A 19,339-nucleotide genomic window follows, 5' to 3' on the forward strand; every position below is an offset into this window, starting at 1 on the left:
CGAAAGGTCGAGCGTGAATCATATAGTTGATATGATCAACATAGTGATGTTCACCATTGAAACTACTCCATCTCACGTGATGATCGGACATGGTTTAGTTGATATGGATCACGTGATCACTTAGAAGATAAGAGGGATGTCTATCTAAGTGGGAGTTCTTAAGTAATATGATTAATTGAACTTAAATTTATCATGAACTTAGTCCTGATAGTATTTTGCAAATTATGTTGTAGATCAATAGCTCGCATTGTTGCTTCCCTGTTTTATTTTTGATATGTACCTAGAGAAAACTAAGTTAAAAGATGTTAGTAGCAATGATGCAGATTGGATCCATGATCTGAGGTTTATCCTCATTGCTGCACAGAAGAATTATGTCCTTGATGCACCACTAGGTGACAGACCTATTGCAGGAGCAAATGCAGATGTTATGAACGTTTGGGTAGCTCAATATGATGACTGCTTGATAGTTTAGTGCACCATGCTTAACGGCTTAGAATCGGGACTTCAAAGACGTTTTGAACGTCATGGACCATATGAGATGTTCCAGGAGTTGAAGTTAATATTCCAAGCAAATACCCGAGTTGAGAGATATAAAGTCTCCAACAAGTTCTATAGCTAAAAGATGGAGGAGAATAGCTCAAGTAGTAAGCATGTGCTCAGATTGTCTGGGTACTACAATCGCTTGAATCAAGTGGGAGTTGATCTTCCAGATAAGATAGTGATTGGCAGAATTCTCTAGTCACCATCACCAAGTTAGTAGAACTTCGTGATGAACTATAATATGCAAGGGATAACGGAAACAATTCCCAAGCTCTTCGTGATGCTAAAATCGACGAAGGTAGAAATCAAGAAAAACATCAAGTGTTGATGGTTGACGAGACCACTAGTTTCAAGAAAACGGCAAAGGGAAGAAGGGGAACTTCAAGAAGAACGGCAAGCAAGTTGCTGCTCAAGTGAAGAAGCCCAAGTCTGGTCCTGAGCCTGAGACTAAGTGCTTCTACTGCAAATGGACTGGTCACTGGAAGCGGAACTGCCCCAAGTATTTGGCGGATAAGAAGGATGGCAAAGTGAACAAAGGTATATTTGATATACAGATTATTGATGTGTATTTTACTAGTGTTCGTAGCAATCCCTCGGTATTTGATACTGGTTCAGTTACTAAGAGTAGTAACTCGAAACAGGAGTTGCAGAATGAACAGAGACTAGTTAAGGGTGAAGTGACGATGTGTATTGGAAGTGGTTCCAAGATTGATATGATCATCATCGCACGCTCCCTACACTTTCGGGATTAGTGTTGAACCTAAATAAGTGTTATTTGGTGTTTGCGTTGAGCATGAATATGATTTGATCATGTTTATTGCAATACGGTTATTCATTAAAGTTAGAGAATAATTGTTGTTCTATTTACATGAATAAAACCTTCTTTGGTCATACACCCAATGAAAATGGTTTGTTGGATCTCGATCGTAGTGATACACATATTCATAATATTGAAGCCAAAAGATGCAAAGTTAATAATGATAGTGCAACTTATTTGTGGCACTACCGTTTAGGTCATATTGGTGTAAAGCGCATGAAGAAACTCCATGCTGATGGGATTTTGGAATCACTTGATGCTTGCGAACCATGCCTTATGGGCAAGATGACTAAAACTCCGTTCTCCGGAACAATGGAGCAAGCAACTGGCTTATTGGAAATAATACATACTGATGTATGCGATCCGATGAGTGTTGAGGCTCGCGGTGGGTATCGTTATTTTCTGACCTTCACAGATGATTTGAGCAGATATGGGTATATCTAGTTGATGAAACATAAGTCCGAAACATTTGAAAAGTTCAAAGAATTTCAGAGTGAAGTGGAAAATCATCGTGACAAGAAAATAAGGTTTCTACGATCTGATCGCGGAGACAAATATTTGAGTTACGAGTTTGGTCTTCAATTAAAACAATGTGGAATAGTTTCACAAATTCGTGCCACCTGGAACACCACAGTGTAATGGTGTGTCCGAACATCGTAACCGTACTTTATTAGATATGGTGCAATCTATGATGTCTCTTACCGATTTACCACTATCGTTTTGGGGTTGTGCATTAAAGACAGCTGCATCCACGTTAAAAAGGGCACCGTCTAAGTCCGTTGAGACGACACAATATGAACTGTGGTTTGGCAAGAAACCAAAGTTGTCGTTTCTTAAAGTTTGGGGTTGTGATGCTTATATGAAAAAGTTTCATCCTGATAAGCTCAAACCCAAATCGGAGAAATATGTCTTCATAGGATACCCAAAGGAGACTGTTGGGTACACCTTCTATCACAGATCCGAAGGCAAGACATTCGTTGCTAAGAATGGATCCTTTCTAGAGAAGGAGTTTCTCTCGAAAGAAGTGAGTGGGAGGAAAGTAGAACTTGATGAGGTAACTGTACCTGCTCCCTTATTGGAAAGTAGTTCATCACAGAAACCGGTTCCTGTGACACCTACACCAATTAGTGAGGAAGCTAATGATGATGATCATGAAGCTTCAGATCAAGTTACTACCGAACCTTGTAGGTCAACCAGAGTGAGATCCGCACCAGAGTGGTACGGTAATCCTGTTCTGCAGGTCATGTTACTAGACCATGACGAACCTACGAACTATGAAGAAGCGATGGTGAGCTCAGATTTCGCAAAATGGCTTGAGGCCATGAAATCTGAGATGGGATCCATGTATGAGAACAAAGTATGGACTTTGATTGACTTGCCCAATGACCGACGTTCCATTGAGATTAAATGGATCTTCAAGAGGAAGATGGACGCTGATAGTAGTGTTACTATCTACAAAGCTAGACTTGTCGGAAATGGTTTCGACAAGTTCAAGGTGTTGACTACGATGAGAGTTTCTCACTCATATCTATGCTTAAGTCTGTCTGAATCATGTTAGCAATTGCCGCATTTTATGAAATCTGGCAAATGGATAAACAAAACTGCATTCCTTAATGGATTTATTAAAGAAGAGTTGTATATGATGCAACCAGAAGGTTTTGTCAATCCTAAAGGTGCTAACAAAATATGCAAGCTCCAGCGATCCATCTATGGACTGGTGCAAGCATCTCGGAGTTGGAATATACGCTTTGATAAGTTGATCAAAGCATATAGTTTTATACAGACTTGCGGTGAAGCCTGTATTTACAAGAAAGTGAGTGGGAGCACTACAACATTTCTGATAAGTATATGTGAATGACATATTGTTGATCGGAAAATAATGTAGAATTATTCTCCAAAGCATAAAGGAGTATTTGAAAGGAGTTTTTCGAAGAAGGACCACAGTGAAGCTGCTTACATATTGAGCATCAAGATCTATAGAGATAGATCAAGACGCTTGATAAGTTTTTCAATGAGTACATACCTTGACAAGATTTTGAAGTAGTTAAAAATGGAACAGTCAAAGAAAGAGTTTCTTGCCTGTGTTACAAGGTGTGAAATTGAGTAAGACTCAAAGCCCGACCACGACAGAAGATAGAAAGAGAATGAAAGTCATTCCCTATGCCTCGGCCATAGGTTCTATAAAGTATGCCATGCTGTGTACCAAATCTATTGTATACCCTACACTGATTTTGGCAAGGGAGTACAATAGTGATCTAGGAGTAGATCACTGGACAGCGGTCAAAATTATCCTTAGTGGAATAAGGATATGTTTCTCGATTATGGAAGTGACAAAAGATTCGTCGTAAAGGGTTACGTCGATGCAAGTTTTGACACTAATCTAGATGACTCTAGGTCTCGGTCTATATACATATTGAAAGTGGGAGCAATTAGCTAGAGTAGCTCCGTGCAGAGCATTGTAGACATAGAAATTTGCAAAATACTTACGGATCTGAATGTGACAGACCCGTTGACTAAAATTATCTCACAAGCAAAACATAATCACACCTTAGTACTCTTTGGGTGTTAATCACATAGCGATGAGAACTAGATTATTGACTCTAGTAAACCCTTTGGGTGTTGGTCACATGACGATGTGAACTATGGGTGTTAATCACATGGTGATGTGAACTATTGATGTTAAATCACATGGCGATGTGAACTAAATTATTGACTCTAGTGCAAGTGGGAGACTGAAGGAAATATGCCCTAGAGGCAATAATAAAGTTATTATTTATTTCCTTATTTCATGATAAATGTTTATTATTCATGCTAGAATTGTATTAACCAGAAACATAATACATGTGTGAATACATAGACAAACATAGTGTCACTAGTATGCCTCTACTTGACTAGCTCGTTAATCAAAGATGGTTAAGTTTCCTTACCATAGACATGAGTTGTCATTTGATTAACGGGATCACATCATTAGGAGAATATTGTGATTGACTTGAGCCATTCCGTTAGCTTAGAACTTGATCGTTTAGTATGTTGCTATTGCTTTCTTCATGACTTATACATGTTCCTATGACTATGAGATTATGCAATTCCCGTTTACCAGAGGAACACTTTGTGTGCTACCAAATGTCACAACGTAACTGGGTGATTATAAAGGTGCTCTACAGGTGTCTCCAAAGGTACTTGTTGGGTTGGCGTATTTCGAGATTAGGATTTGTCATTTCGATTGTCGGAGAGGTATCTCTGGGCCCACTCGGTAATGCACATCACTATAAGCCTTGCAAGCATTGTAACTAATGAGTTAGTTGCGGGATGATGTATTACGGAACGAGTAAAGAGACTTGCCGGTAACGAGATTGAACTAGGTATTGAGATACCGACGATCGAATCTCGGGCAGGTAACATACCGATGACAAAGGGAACAACGTATGTTGTTATGCGGTTTGACCAATAAAGATCTTCATAGAATATGTGGGAGCCAATATGAGCATCCAGGTTCCGGTATTGGTTATTGACCGGAGATGTGTCTCGGTCATGTCTACGTAGTTCTTGAACCCGTAGGGTCCGCACGCTTAAAGTTCGATGACGGTTATATTATGAGTTTATGTGTTTTGATGTACCGAAGGTAGTTCGGAGTCCCGGATGAGATCGGGTACATGCCGAGGAGTCTCGAAATGGTCGAGACGTAAAGATCGATATATTGGACGACTATATTCGGACATTGGAAAGGTTCCGAGTGATTCGGGTATTTTTCGGAGTACCGGAGAGTTACGGGAATACGGGAAAGAAGTATTGGGCCTTAATGGGCCTTAGTGGGAAGGAGAGGCAGCAGCCAGGAGGTGGCGCGCGCCCCTCCCAAGCCCAGTCCGAATTGGAAAAGGGGTTTGGGGCGCGACCCCCCTCTCCCTTCCTTCTCCTCTTTCCCCCTTTCCCCCCTTCTCCTAGTTGGACTAGGAAAGGAGGAAACCTACTCCAACTAGGAGTAGGAATCCTACTCCCTTGGCGCGCCCCTCCTAGGGCCGGCCTCCTCCTCCCTTGCTCCTTTATATACGGGGGCAGGGGGGCACCCCATGGACAGAACAATTGATCATTTGATCTTTTAGCCGTGTGCGGTGCCCCCCTCCACCATAGTCCACCTCGATAATACTGTAGCGGTGCTTAGGCGAAGCCCTGCGTCGGTAGAACATCATCATCGTCACCACGCCGTCGTGCTGACGAAACTCTCCCTCAACACTCGGCTGGATCGAAGTTCGAGGGACGTCATCGGGTTGAACGTGTGCTGAACTCGGAGGTGCCGTGCGTTCGGTACTTGATCCGTCGGATCGTGAAGATGTACGACTACATCAACCGCGTTGTGCTAACGCTTCCGCTTTTGGTCTACGAGGGTACGTGGATACACTCTCCCCTCTCGTTGCTATGCATCACCATGATCTTGCGTGTGCGTAGGAAATTTTTGAAATTACTACGTTCCCCAACATAAACAACAATGACAAAGTTTATACCTCACGATAAAAGAAACCCTTCTAAAATCCTACTTTATGCAAAGCATTAGGCTCTCGCCAGACAAAACTTATAATATTAACCTCACCGACCTCTACCAATGCCTTGTCACGCAACTCTCCTCCATGGTTGCCCCTTTCTCCGAGGGGGAAATCAAAGAGGCCTTCCTCCAAATGAACCCTCAAGCAAGCCCATGTCATGATAGCTTCGAACTAGCCTTTTATCAGAAATTCTGGTCTATTCTAAAACCAATCATCCTCCCCTTGTTGTCTTGTCTGACTTATTTCATCTGCAGACACAAACAAAACGCCCGAAGCAAAGCTCATATCGTCCTTCTACCCAAAAAAGACTCCACCGTTATGCCTGACTTTTATAGGCCAATCTCTCTTCAGAACTCTCTGATCAAAGTGGTCGCTGAGGTTCTACACAATTTGCTCAAACCATAAATACCCCACATCGTACACGTAGACCAAATAGGCTTCATCTCCGGTAGGAATATAGCAAAAAAAATTCCTACATCACTGACATAATTAGTTCCTAGGTTCTAAAGCTAGACTTTTGTAAAGCCTTCAACTCAGTTTCGTCATCCACCCTAAACAAAATTCTACTTCAACGAGGAATGCTAGAACTCTATTGTTCTTGGATCCAAAACATCCTATCCACTGGTAAAACCGTCATAATGCTTAATGGTATTTTGGGAAACTTGATCAACTGCAAAAACGTTCTGGGCCAAGGAGACCCCCTTTCCCCATACCTCTTTATCATAATGGATGGCCTTGTGAAGTAACTTATCCACCAGAATTCCCACCCTCTAGTACATCACCACCCCATCTGCACATACCTAACTCCAAACACCCGCAATACGCCGACGACACCCTCATCATTGCCGAGGCAACTCCTGCCAGTACATCCGCTCCCAAAAACATCATGCAAGATTTCACCCTAGCCACTAGTCTCTCAATATACTTTTCTAAAACCCCCTATGTCCCAATGAATTTATATGACTGACTGTGAAACAACAATTGCGGAAACATTGCATTTTCCAATTTCTTCTTTCCCCCAAATCTACCTTGGATTGCCACTCTCTCCTACTCGACTCCCCTCTGATGCCTTCACGGCAATCCTGAAAATCTTCCACAAATACCCTGTCGTCTGGAAAGCAAAGCTACGTAATAAGGGTGACTGCCTTATCCTTCTATCCACCATAATAGATTCTCTTGCTACTATTTGATAACGGTCTTCCTTATTCCCAAGAAAGTTTCTAAAAATAAAAACGTTATTTCTAGCATCATTTAGTCGTGGGGATTTTCAGTAAGTTAAGAAAAAAAAAGGAACATATGCATCTCCAATTCTATTTCTACCATGAATCATTTGCAACATAATGTAGCATATGTGTAACTTTGAAAAAAAAAGTGTTGGTCGGTAGTTTGAAATTTTCATATAAGCACAAGGGTGACAACTTTGCAAAGGTATGTGCATTGTAACGACAGACTATAACCTTTGACAACAAAGTTTGGGTCGACCCTCTTGTCCTGGTGGGTCGATGATGACCGCGGCTCCCTTGGCCCAGTTTGTTTTTTGAAGTCGACCCAGAAGACGCATCAGCCTTGAAATTATTTGTCGGACCAGTGTCCCAATGGGTAACGTCGGCTCATTCCCATTGCGAGTTTCATTCACTTGTGGAGATAGGAGAGTATGGTTTAAAAAGTCACTTTGGTGCACGAGCTCTAGTAAGCCCTATATTTTGAATACTACCAAAATGATATTTTGAAGTCTCATTTTTTTAAATGTAGCATGTTATGGATGTATATTACACATGTGCAAATTCCAGTGATGAAAATAAGTAACCATGTGAGTTACACAAAAAATGATAAAATCATGATTCTAGAAAGATGAACATTTTTCACTCAAAAAAAAGAGATGAACATTGCATGTATTATTTAAAATCACCATTTTGTCGTTTTTGTATAGCTCACAAGTTAACTTATTTCATCACCAAACTTTACACATGAATAATATACACCCATATGATCATGTAAAATTCTTTTCCGAATTTTCTGAAACTTCAAATGTGTTTTTTAATAAACTATACAAAATGGGGTGCTCCAAAAATCTACAACATGGTTTAACTTTCCAGCATCCAAGGACCTTCTTACTACTGCCGGCCCATGCATGATAGGTGTCGCCTGAGGGCCCAAGACAAGATTGATTCGGCGGAGAGTGCGGTGGGCCGCTGGCCGTACCCAGATCCTCTCTAAGGCACAAATATTATACACAAGAATTTTGACAGCTATCAGTCAAGCACCAGTGGTCTAGTGGTAGAATAGTACCCTGCCACGGTACAGACCCGGGTTCGATTCCCGGCTGGTGCAATTTTTCTTTTGTTTTCTCTTTTCTCCTTCTTTTTGGCTGATGTTACAGTTTTCCCTGTTACACAGTGCTGTTTAAGCAAATTTGTGCTCTTTCTTCAGCAAGAACTTCGGTTTTTTTTTTAGCAAAATAGAGGCCGCCCTCTACGATTTCATTTATAGAAAATCACATGGTCTGATCTTCAGCAAGAGCTAATCCCCTCTCACCCTTCAAAACGAGATGCTCGTAGGCTCGTACACAAGATCTTCTCTTTCACTGATGGACAAATGCTGAATCATTCGACGATAGACACCTCAGAAACATGGAAATGCACAAAAAACTTTGCTACTACCTCAAAGGGCAGTCTCATTTATTCCAGAAAAATACAAAGGAGAACACTGAAGGAACAATTACCGGTTGTACTACACTACAGCAACAATGCCAGCCAAGCTGGACTTCTGAACGTTTCTATCTACAGCCTGATCAAATAGATAAACGGGAGCTTCACCACTATATATAGCTTACAATTGATTGTGTTACATTTCAGCTCCACATGATTGTCGTCGGGTGTGATAACTTCTACGCTCTATACTGAATGCGCTGATATGCTTTATAAAGTTCCTCCCGGAGGATAAGGCGTGCGTTAACCATCTTCATTTCTGAAAAAGGAAATCAAATGTGTGCCTGTTTAGACATAGTACCAATAATAAGATTAAAGAAGACGTTAGTTTCAATAGGCAACTCTTATGCATATTTTCATTTTTATCAAGGATAAAATCCCTCTTGTCAGATCATATTTAATAGGTGAGAGGCGATGTAAAGGTATCTGACAGGCAAATTCAAGTTTACTGCAGCCCGAGACAATGTTTGTAACTGGCTATATTTTAAGCTGATTACAATATTTTGAATGTTGAGAAGTACAAAAAATATCTGCAGGAAGTGGCGGTTCATGAGTGAGCTGTGACATACCCATCCATTATTGTTGTCCAAATGAAGGAAACCGCCATGGCCTCGAGCATTCTTAAACTTGTAGACAGGTCCAGAAGCTGATAATAGAAGTCGATTAAGACAGTAAGTACAGTCCAGAGAGCAGAGATAATAATCTGATTTTATTGATTTATTACTCTGAAGATCCATAGCATAGCTTGCGAAGAAGAGAACAACAAATTTTGCACAAACATGAATAGAGCAGTATTTTGCTTTGAGATGTCAGCACATAAGCATTGGAATGCCAGCTTAATAATTCTTAGTAGCAATAAACAACTGACAGGTAACAGCATATTTTTCACAATATGGGCTGGTTTTCGGAAACGAAATCTTGGAAAGAAACATCTGCGGCATTACATGAACAAACTGAAAGTATAACTGTCATTGTAAAAAAAAACTGAAATTATAGTATACATGAAACAAAAGGAAATTGCAGCTGTACAGGATTTTGTGTAGGAATACCTTCATAGCCACCGTACACTGGATCTTCGGACAATAAAAGAGGTGCGTCCAGGTCAATAAAACTGCAACAACAAAAGAAGAAGAACCATTTAAGCACATGATCTGACAGACATAAGGTCTAAAACTTTATGCTATCATTTCTAGATTGAACTTCCTAGTGATAGTGCCTTCAGGTGTAAAAAACCATACTTTTCACAAGTAATCTTTTTTGCAGTGAATTTTCACAATTATCCAACCTGAAACAACCAAGCCCAGCGGCGAGATGACCAGCAAAGCCCATGGCAATCCTAGTCTCGATCATACCACCAATCATAAGTGCAATACCAGCTTTTCTTGCAGCATCAATTACTTCGAGGGCTCCAAGAACCCCCAACTTTGCCAGTTTGATGTTAATAACATGAGCAAGGTTTCCATGTATAATTTTCTGAGCATCATGTAAACCACGACAGCTTTCATCAGCAGCAACAGCAACTCTGTGTTTCTCCATAGCAGCGACGCTAACTTCACGGAGACCTTGCCAGTCATCTCTATGAACTGGTTGCTCAAAGAGTACAGGAGTCACTCCCATTTCTGAAACCAATGAAATAAATAAGATACAGTACTACTGAAGTACAGATACCATACAACGTCACACTGATTGAGATATTAAAGAGTGAAAAGATTGAACATAGTGAGAGTACACACCGTTTAGTCTGTCAAGAACTTCAATTGCTTGGTTTGCTGTGTACCCTTGATTTGCATCCAAGATAAATGAGCAGTCCGGATGGACAAGCCGTATAGCCTTCAGAACTTCTATGTCTGAGTTCAAGTTTTTCCCTACTTTGAGCTTCAGAGTTTGAAACCCTTGTCCCCGATATTTTGCAGCCAATTGAGCGGCTTCATTTGGGGTCACAATTGGAATCTAAATTCAGAAATAGATGAACTTAGCAATTTTGATGACGCAAACGTAAGGATGCTGGACCCACTGAAGAGAATACTTTGATAACCATACCGTCATGTCTGTTGTCACAGTGTTTGATGCTCCCCCAAATAATCTCCACAAGGGTATGCGGATGCTGTTAGCTACCGCGTCAATCACTGCCATCTCCACTCCTGCTCTGGCCTTTGTTGGAGAAAAGAACAAGTAAATACACATCAGGGGAAGATTCTTGTGTCCCAACACTTTTGAAATCATGAAAAGAAAAATGAAAATGATACATTTGACCGAGGGAGGGAGCTCCTCTGACGTACGGCGCCTGCCGTTGGGCCACTGACAGGTGGGCCAAGTCTAGTCAGGCCCATGAGTCAGTGACGGAACGGCACCCTGCCGCACGGCAGGGGATCCTCGTCCTTGACCACCGAGACACCTCTCCGGTCAACGACAGTTTGAGGAGTTCTCCACCACAAGACAGCAGAGGATGAAAATGAAAATGAAAATGATACATTCTAGTACTAGTATTAAGTATTAACTATGTAGACATGTTCATGAAGACTGAACCCATTTTATTTTTCCCCCAAGATTAGGATGGGCAAGCAGACTGGGTGTGGATGGATGTCTCACCGATGCGAAGGCGTGTCCGGGGAGCGCATCGGCAACGTCCTGGAGCACGGCGCCGAGGGGCGCGCTCCGGGCAGCCACGAGCGCGGCGCAGGCGCGTCCGACGGCGGCGAGCGCGGTGGGCTGGTCCTCGGCGGTGACGGGGTGGTGGAGCGGGGCCTCGCCCCAGCCGACGGCGCCGCTGGAGAGCTCGACCCGCACGGCGACGTTGGCGACGGCCTCGAGGCGCGAGGAGGCGATGGTGAAGGGCGCGGCGAGCGGCACGTTGAGCGGGCGCGCCTCGGCCGCCGCCACGTCCACCGAGAAGGTCTCCTTGAGCGCGTCGAAGCCGAACGCCTCCATCGGCTGCTGCTGCGGCGGCGTCGGTGGGTATGGGGACGGCGACGGCGACGGCGAGATGGCGCGGAGGCGGCAGGCGACGCGTGGGGTGGGGTTGAGGAGTGGCCTCGGGTAGGAAGGTTTGTGGGCGAAGCAGAGAGGGGGTGAGGAGGATGTGCTGGAGGAGATGGAGGCGTCCATGGCCGGCAGCGTCGACTGACAGGGTGGTTAGCGCAGTGGCGACTCACAGGGTGGGGCCGCGTCGCCCGTGGCACGCCGGTGGCCGTCGTTGGCATCTCCACTGCTCCGTGACGGTGTTCGGTGTCGCGAAGCTCGGGCGTGGCTGCATGCGGCGGTGGGGCCCAGACGCAGCGGGCCAGAGGGGCTGGGCTGGCGATGCCGTCGAGGGGCAGCTGCAGCAGAGCGGGATCGCCGCGGCGGTGGTCGGCACGTGGACAGAAGAAGTAGCCCGTCCGTCCGTCCGTCCGTCGGGGGGACCACCCGTCGGTGAGCACCGCCGACGATTCGGCAGACGATCGTCCTCGTGCGTGCTGCGGCATGGTGGGCAGTGGGCGCACACACACATGAACATGATGAGCACATTCAGCACATGCCATGGGCCCACCGCGCTAGCATTCGCTCGTGATGAGGAACACTGGGCTCTTCAGTGCCAAGTCCCACTGTCGAAGTAATTAATTCGTTTGTTCATCTCGTGGCCGCCGGACAGGCATAGTTAATATACTAGTAGTACTACTTGAATAGATCGGGACGGCGCCTTGGCGCGAGGCGAGGGTGCCGGTCTAAACCTTTTGACGAAGCATGTAACAATATGCCAAAAGAACCCAAATATAGCATTTGCACTTATACAGGATGATAATAAATTAAAGAAATATTTGATTGTGATATAAGTAAAACACAACGGATCTTAAGATCAACATCAGATTATAAGACAGGATCAAAGCCCGGTGCATTCATACGACCACAAAGAGACAGTCATTATATTTGACACGAAGTTCGATACCAAAAGCGAGAACACATAAGGAAAGCCAACTACGGAGCCATCATCACTAAACATACTAATAAGTGGCGTAATTCATCTGCCTTGTCGATGTACTTCACAGGGACTGCCTCACACGAACCTGATACAAACAAATTGTGAGATTTATAAAATACAATGATTTCTATACTCAAGCATTCTTGAAAGTGCAGTATATGTACAGCAAGGCGAAATCACGGTAGTTATGAATTAGGAGAGGCCGCATCTAATAGCGCGTCATTTTTTCCAGGTGTCCTTCCAAGCGGCTACTTGTGTCTTCCATTATATCAGGAAGATCTCCAACAGAGTAGTCCATGGCAACTGCATTCTAAAATGCATAAAAAAGTAATGCATGTAAGCCAACCTCTAGCAAGCCTCATGTTATTGGTCTTTGACTCCTCTAACTGCCGCAGCAAGCGTTCGGCACGGCGCTGCTGTCATTTGGACGACGCAAGGTTCAAATCTCTAACAACTGTGTTAGTCATATCGTCTATGTATCTGACAGCCTTTATCGCAGCGGTATCCTCGGCAGCCTCATCGTCTGTGCAATAAAGTCCTGGCACAGAAGTGTCGCTGATTGGTCCCCCAAGGTCAATCGTAGAGGTGTTGTAAAAGACGGTTACACGGATTTTGCCCTCCTCATGAACAACGCGCTTGTACTGAGCCGGTGATAACCCAAGGTGTGCTAGGAGGCTGTCAAGAACTGTTCTGTGCGGGATCCTACTCGCTAGATTTCCTACAGTACCAGAGAACAGAAAACATAAGGTCATGGGGAACTGCTTAAAGCAATTGAGATCACAATACAGGAGGGGAATTTGAAAAGGCAGTCATTGATAAAAGCAATCATAGTGATAAAGAATAGATGCTCAGTCTCTGGTTAATCAGGTTGATATTGAGTATGCAAGAGTAGTTCGGAAGGCAAGACTGATACGATCATATATTGTGGAAAGACAGAAAGCAAATTCGTATAGTGTTTGGTCTTTCTAAAGAAACCTACCTACACAGTATCAAAGAAATAGAGTTTAAATCATCACAACGCATGGATCTAAACATCATTACTTATTTGCTATTCCTAGATCACATGTATGTTTCTTTGTACGGATGGCAGTGTCTATATCCGTGAGTATCTCCTCTGATTACAGAGATTGCTGAGTCACATACTCACACTGGCGGAGCCTCGTGGAGGCGAAACAGGGCCATGATCCCCCCTTCTGAAAGTGCAAACACTGCAAAACTCTGTTATCTGTTGCTAAACTCTGTTGATTTTCCGGCACTCTGATCACACCCCAAGACACAACACAAGGGACCAAGAATCGATTAGCTCATGTACTCGTGTGTAGCCTGCTGCTAGTGCCTCCTCGAGTGTGTGTGCTTGGTATGGAAAAATAGCCCATTATATTAATTTAATGTGCATATTTGTATAGTAACTGAATCCATTGTCAAGTTTTCCTGGATTCGACCCTCGATTGCCCTGGCTATTTCTAAGCCGTGCTCTCATTTGGCTCCCTCTTTGATTTGGTTCACCCTCCGCAACTGCATACTGACCATACTTTTGTAGCTGTCTAGATAAATCAAAGAGGGGACGTGACGCATCTCAGCTCACCTGTGCAAGTGCTCACAAACAGTTGTTAGTGGAGCCAGCGGAACCCGGCGAGCCATGAACCTGGAGCTCATCGTCAGCCATCGCGACCTGAACAGATCCAAGAAATTCCTCAGATGTAGGCACACCTTCAAGGCTTAGAAGGAATATAAACCATCTGTGTGATGTGCGCAGGTGAGGTCTGACCTGGTTGCTGGAGCTGAGACGTGTAGGGACGACCAAAGAGGCGCGACATAGGGCTGATCCAAGGTGGCGCCGCCGTGCCGAGAAGACGATATGTATTCACGGAAGCAAAGGGAAATATCGGCGGGAGAGTGTGAATCCTGGTTTGACCTGTGTATCATACAGGAGGATGACCGAAATAGCCTTGCCCAATGGCCCTTTTAAAGCAAAGCCTAACAGTAGATTCAAGTGAACCTAGCCCCTAGAAATGCCAAGGACAGGTCTCCGATCAGAGCATGTCAAAGTATTGAAAACACAGAACATAGTATCATTTTCAAAATACCTTTTTACCCCTTGCAGTCGGTTTGCATTTTCCAAATAAATCTTTGCGAACGCCGCAGACAGCCTGTTTCCCAGCTCGCTTGCTGTTCGACAGTTCAAAGCATGGTTCAATGCTTTGGCATGTGAAACAATTACATCATAACCTAGGCGAAGTTTATTTAGTATACCTTGACTTGTCCAACTTCGGAGGAGGTGTCTTCTGATGTTCGGTTGTGCTCTGCACATCCTAAGAAGGTAGTAACATCAGTAAAAAAATCATCGACAACTGACGTTTAAAAGGAGCAACAAGATGCGAGTCAATGAGTTGTAGTTGGGTAAGTAACACATATGCATGTTATTGAGCCATGTACAGGTCAGGTACCAATTGATCCATATACATAGGGACCTCAGAATCGATAACGGTAGTTGCTGCATCAATACACAATAAGAAAGCACATCCTGGAGAGAGCTATTTAAGAAGATATATTATCGTCGGCTACCGCAAGCCTCTTTAAAGCCAAATCCAAAATGTATCGTCGGCTTACGGTCACACATCCTGGAGAGAGCTATTTAAGAAGATATATTATGAAAATTGCTATCAGCCTTGTCTCAAATCTAGTGAAGGTTTACATAAAAAAAATCAACGGATCATCAGCAAGTGGGCTAACCTGAGGCAAGAACGGAACGTGGAGCTCGTCGTCTGATACATAGATGTCATCCATCGTCTTCTCGCTCGAGCCCTTTTCGTGTAGGCGCGGAGGATCCTGTAGCTGTTAACCATGGCCTATCTACTTTCGTGTAAGCATTAATATATTCAAACATGCATTATCAGTAAGTAAAATAAATAATTTCAGATAATTAATCTGACTCACACACCCACACATGGATATTTAGGCCCTTTTAAACCATATAGAAAATGCAGCGAAGCAAGTTTGCTTTCTCTTCTACTACTGATGCACATGTCAATGCACTTTACAACGAGCATGCACTCGTCACCTTAGTTTTCTCTGCTCATGTACGTCTGCTATATTATCTGGTAATAAGATGGTCTAATGCATATCTTACATAAGAACAAACCATGTGCTTCGTGCGTGTGAATTCATATAAAAATATGTGTATGCCAGTGTCTGTATCCGCGTATGTGTGTGTTTGCTCAAAGAACTGGATGTTCTCGTAAGAATTTCTCATCAATTGCTCTGCTATCTTGAAATACAGCTGCTAAATTAAACAGCAGACAATGCAGAGAATTTCAGAGTAAGACCAGACCAAACCTCATTTGATCTCAGTAAAAGGATTTATAAACCGGCCAGATCATATACCTATGTCATCATCTCCTTCTTTTTCACCCCTCGGATAATATATCTTGAAATACAGCTGCTCGCAACAGCATAATCTACTGCGGTTACCCAAAACAACGAAGAACCCAAAATAGCGAACTCCACACAAAAGGGAAAAAACACCAACCAAGCACAAACATTTGATCCCATAATATAGGCTGCAGACCCTTGCGATATATATGAACTTAAAATACATATCCCCTCTGCACAGATATGGACTCGCAGTATATATAGACCTAAAGTGCACTCCATCTGCGGTATACATGTTCTTGGAATACACAGACGACCTAGAAATATACATCGACTTGAAACACACACACACCAGCCTGCAGTATTTATGGACCCGAAATACACATACGTCCTTCCAGTAATTATGGAATCAACAACCTAGAAATAATACGGAGGAAGGCTAGGTGAGAGGGTAGGCCAGTGTTGATAGTCACGAGAAGACACATAAGGGTTATCACAGTATAACAAGGCACTCCTAATTAGTCAATTAGTTAATTAGGAGATCCACATGTATGCGTGCATGCTTTGGATATAGGCCTGATTAAAGTTGCCCCTGCCCCAGTTCACAGGCAGATCTAGCTGATTTAACACCTCCAGCAAGCACACACACACACACACACACAAACAGTCACAGTATCCTCATCTTGATGAAAGCGAAAATGTATCATATAGCACGCACGCACACGAACAGTCACATTATCCTCATCTTGCTGAAAGAAAAAAATGTATCATGTACTGTAAATTCATACCTTCACCTGCAAAGGGTATGGTCCAGTTTCAATTGACAGTCTTGATGATTCATGTTGGCCTTTAGATAAGTTTTTGAACAACAATTTCGCAACCTGCACAAAAAGCAGAGGAAAGTTAGTAAATACTTCCAACATGTTCACCTCAGTATAGTGGTCCTACTTATTCAACGACCCATATATCTCAAATAGAACAGCTTAATATCTCAAACAACAGTGAACGTCCAGCATGTTCTCCAAAGTTACATAATATAACAGGTTCAAAGGCTGTCAAGATCAAAAAATAGCGAGGGGATTTTGTAGTCACATGGCAAAGGTAATAAATTTTCTTCTAATTTAAATCTCAGACATCTCAATGAAATAAATAATTTGATACATAATTGAAACTGAACTCTAATCTTTTGTTGTTTAGTTGTCTTTTCGTGACTATCAACACTTTCAGTTTTAGCGTATGAGATGTTTCTCCGCGTCCTCCTCCTCCCCAAGAAGTTACGTATTAATTTTGAGAATTGACATTTAAGTGGTTTGGCGACAGGGCATAGTACCGGGAGGTTTCTGTGAGGAGCGAGGTGAGACGGCCACTGCCGCTGAAGGAGTGGGGATGATGCCAGAATTTGACAAAATACCAAATTTGCAATTCACGTGTATCGGTTATCATCAAACTGTGAGACAGAGGACACCGCATAACCGAGCCACGACAAACATGTAGAAGGGGAACCATAAGTGAAAAATGAAGAAAGGAAAAAACGTAATGGTAAAAGACATCACTGCAAAAAAAATACACTTCCGTGATGATACATGTTTGTCATAGTAGGTCGCGTTTTTTGTCATACATGTACATCCATGACGATTTTATGACAGAATCAAGATAGTCATACCTGTGCTGTCGTAGAAGTGTTCCATGACATTACCAAAATTATCATCACGGAAGCGTGCCCTTCCATGACGATAAATCGCCCGTCACAGAAGTGCTTTCGTCAAGGGTGACCGACACGTGACATCCACCGTAACGGAACGCCGTTAAGCTATCGGGTCGGGTTTTGGATCCGATAACACGTTAACAGCCCCGACCAATGGGGATTTTCCACGTGTAAAATCATCATTGGCTGGAGGAAACACGTGTCGGCTCATCGTTGGGACAGATGTCATCCATTCATTGGACAGAAGGCGCCTATGATACGTCGACACGTGGCACAACCCAACAGAGGCCCATTCTTGTGAAAAGGCCGGCCCGTTTGACTTGGTCAAAAGGTGGCGGGCCGGCCCATGGAAAGCCTGTTAACGGCCTGTTCGCATATAGCCCATTTACAGCCCGCTAATCCAAGGCCCGTTACGCCCTATCCAAATTAGGCCCAGTAGCGTCATCTGGGCCATCCAATATGATTCCAGCCCGTTTTCACTTCTGGCCCATGTATGACCCATGACGTCTTTCGGCCCATATGAGGCCCTATGTAACTCTTGGCCTATTAACGGCCCGTGGTGAAACTGGCCTGTAATGAATAGTGTATCACTTTACACCCATTAACGGCCCGCGGTGAAACTGGCCCGTAATGAACAGTGTATCACTTTATACCCATTAACGTCCCGTTATTCCGTTGGGCCGTTTCCAGCCCATGTTATCTTTCGGCCTTCTCAGAGCCCATTTATTCTTGGGCTCATTTCCAGCATTCGTTTACTTACGGCCCGTTACTGTCATTTTCTGCTTGTGGGCCAAATTCAGCCCGTGGTTACAGTCGGCCCGTTTGTGGTCCGTTAATACGTTGGGCCGTTTTCATAGCGTCATCAAATACGACCTATTAACGATGGCCCGTTATGGTCGGCCCATGAACGGACGATTCCAACTCTAGCCCGTTTACGGCCATAATGCGGCCTGTTATTGGCCCATGTTTGGCCAATCGATCATACGACCCGTATAAGGCCCATTGATGATACGGCCCGTAGAAGGCCCATTGTTTCTACGGCCCGTAGAAGGCCCATTGTTTCTACGGCCCGTAGAAGGTCTACTGTTTCTACGGTCCGTAGAAGGCCCACTGTTTCTACGGCCCGTAGGAGGCCCAGTGTCACTACAGTAAATATTAGCACATGGTTATCGTGGCCTAGTTTTAAAAAATAGGTTATTGCAGCCACTAGCAAACCGCGGAAAAAGAACTGCACTGACTACAAGCAAACAAATAAACAAGATAACAAGGAAATAAATAAGCAAGCAACTTATGCTAGGCTATCACGGCTATTACACATATTACATCCACTGGGCATCAAAGTTCGCCACCAGTGCAAATATAGGGAACAAAGCAGCATATAAACGCCGCAGCAAAACAAGTCCAGAATTGAAACCACTTCAGAAGAGTTCAAGAAACAATATCCTGGGTACCCATAATGTTGGCAAGATGCTTAGCAAGCTTATTAACTTTCTCTTTTTTGGCGCTTAAATCCTCCAGCGCTTGCTGTTGCACAAGAAAGTATGCATCTGAATTCTGCAGGGACTTCCTCAGTCCTTCGGCTTCTTGCCGCAGCACAGCTGACTGATGCCTTTCAGCTTGTAGCTGAGACTGAAGAAGCCGAAGTGATTCAGGCAGCGAGTTCGAAGAGCTTGTGCCAGCGGTACTGGCCAGTAACTCGAA

At 43.6% G+C, this 19,339-nt stretch overlaps 2 protein-coding genes and 1 non-coding gene across 6 annotated transcripts in view; 1 reads left to right on the forward strand and 2 right to left on the reverse strand.

The window, feature by feature from the left end:
* The first annotated feature begins 8,155 nt into the window (after positions 1-8,155).
* TRNAG-GCC (transfer RNA glycine (anticodon GCC)) lies at positions 8,156-8,226 on the forward strand. The gene has a single exon. It is a non-coding gene; the product is annotated as a tRNA-Gly (tRNA).
* Positions 8,227-8,544: 318 nt separating this feature from the next.
* LOC109777073 (L-Ala-D/L-amino acid epimerase) lies at positions 8,545-11,811 on the reverse strand. The gene is made up of 7 exons (XM_020335730.4): positions 11,193-11,811; positions 10,644-10,754; positions 10,337-10,553; positions 9,889-10,222; positions 9,653-9,714; positions 9,173-9,249; positions 8,545-8,862 (listed from the first exon to the last, which is right to left on the reverse strand). The coding sequence occupies exons 1-7, from the start codon at positions 11,706-11,708 to the stop codon at positions 8,857-8,859; spliced, it is 1,323 nt and encodes a 440-aa protein (XP_020191319.1). The 5' UTR covers positions 11,709-11,811; the 3' UTR covers positions 8,545-8,856.
* A 458-nt stretch (positions 11,812-12,269) lies between these two features.
* Positions 12,270-19,339, reverse strand: part of LOC120976374 (uncharacterized) — a 47,016-nt gene continuing 39,946 nt past the window's right edge. The window contains exons 2-6 of one of the 4 annotated variants that reach the window (XM_073509866.1): positions 16,728-16,814; positions 14,649-15,410; positions 14,330-14,476; positions 14,147-14,233; positions 12,270-12,646 (exon numbers count right to left, since the gene is read on the reverse strand). In XM_073509866.1, coding sequence (XP_073365967.1) covers positions 12,637-12,646; positions 14,147-14,233; positions 14,330-14,476; positions 14,649-14,872 — 468 coding nt within the window. In that variant the 5' untranslated portion in view covers positions 14,873-15,410; positions 16,728-16,814 and the 3' untranslated portion in view covers positions 12,270-12,636. Of the gene's footprint in view, positions 12,647-12,690; positions 13,085-14,146; positions 14,234-14,329; positions 14,477-14,648; positions 15,415-16,721; positions 16,815-19,339 lie in introns of those variants that run through there. The other 3 variants (XM_073509865.1, XM_073509864.1, XR_012204081.1) reach the window with 3 other exon arrangements.

The sequence above is a fragment of the Aegilops tauschii genome, chromosome 3, assembly GCF_002575655.3.
Source record: "Aegilops tauschii subsp. strangulata cultivar AL8/78 chromosome 3, Aet v6.0, whole genome shotgun sequence".
Classification (NCBI taxonomy): Eukaryota; Viridiplantae; Streptophyta; class Magnoliopsida; order Poales; family Poaceae; genus Aegilops; species Aegilops tauschii.

Bases quoted from the DNA above. Each gene is read 5' to 3' on its own strand.
- LOC109777073 (XM_020335730.4), bottom strand. From the start codon at position 11,708: ATGGACGCCTCCATCTCCTCCAGCACATCCTCCTCACCCCCTCTCTGC. The intron at 10,755-11,192 runs GTGAGACATCCA...TCTCCAACAAAG, and splicing joins CCGGACACGCCTTCGCATCG to GCCAGAGCAGGAGTGGAGAT. The intron at 10,223-10,336 runs GTGTGTACTCTC...CATTGGTTTCAG, and splicing joins AGTTCTTGACAGACTAAACG to AAATGGGAGTGACTCCTGTA.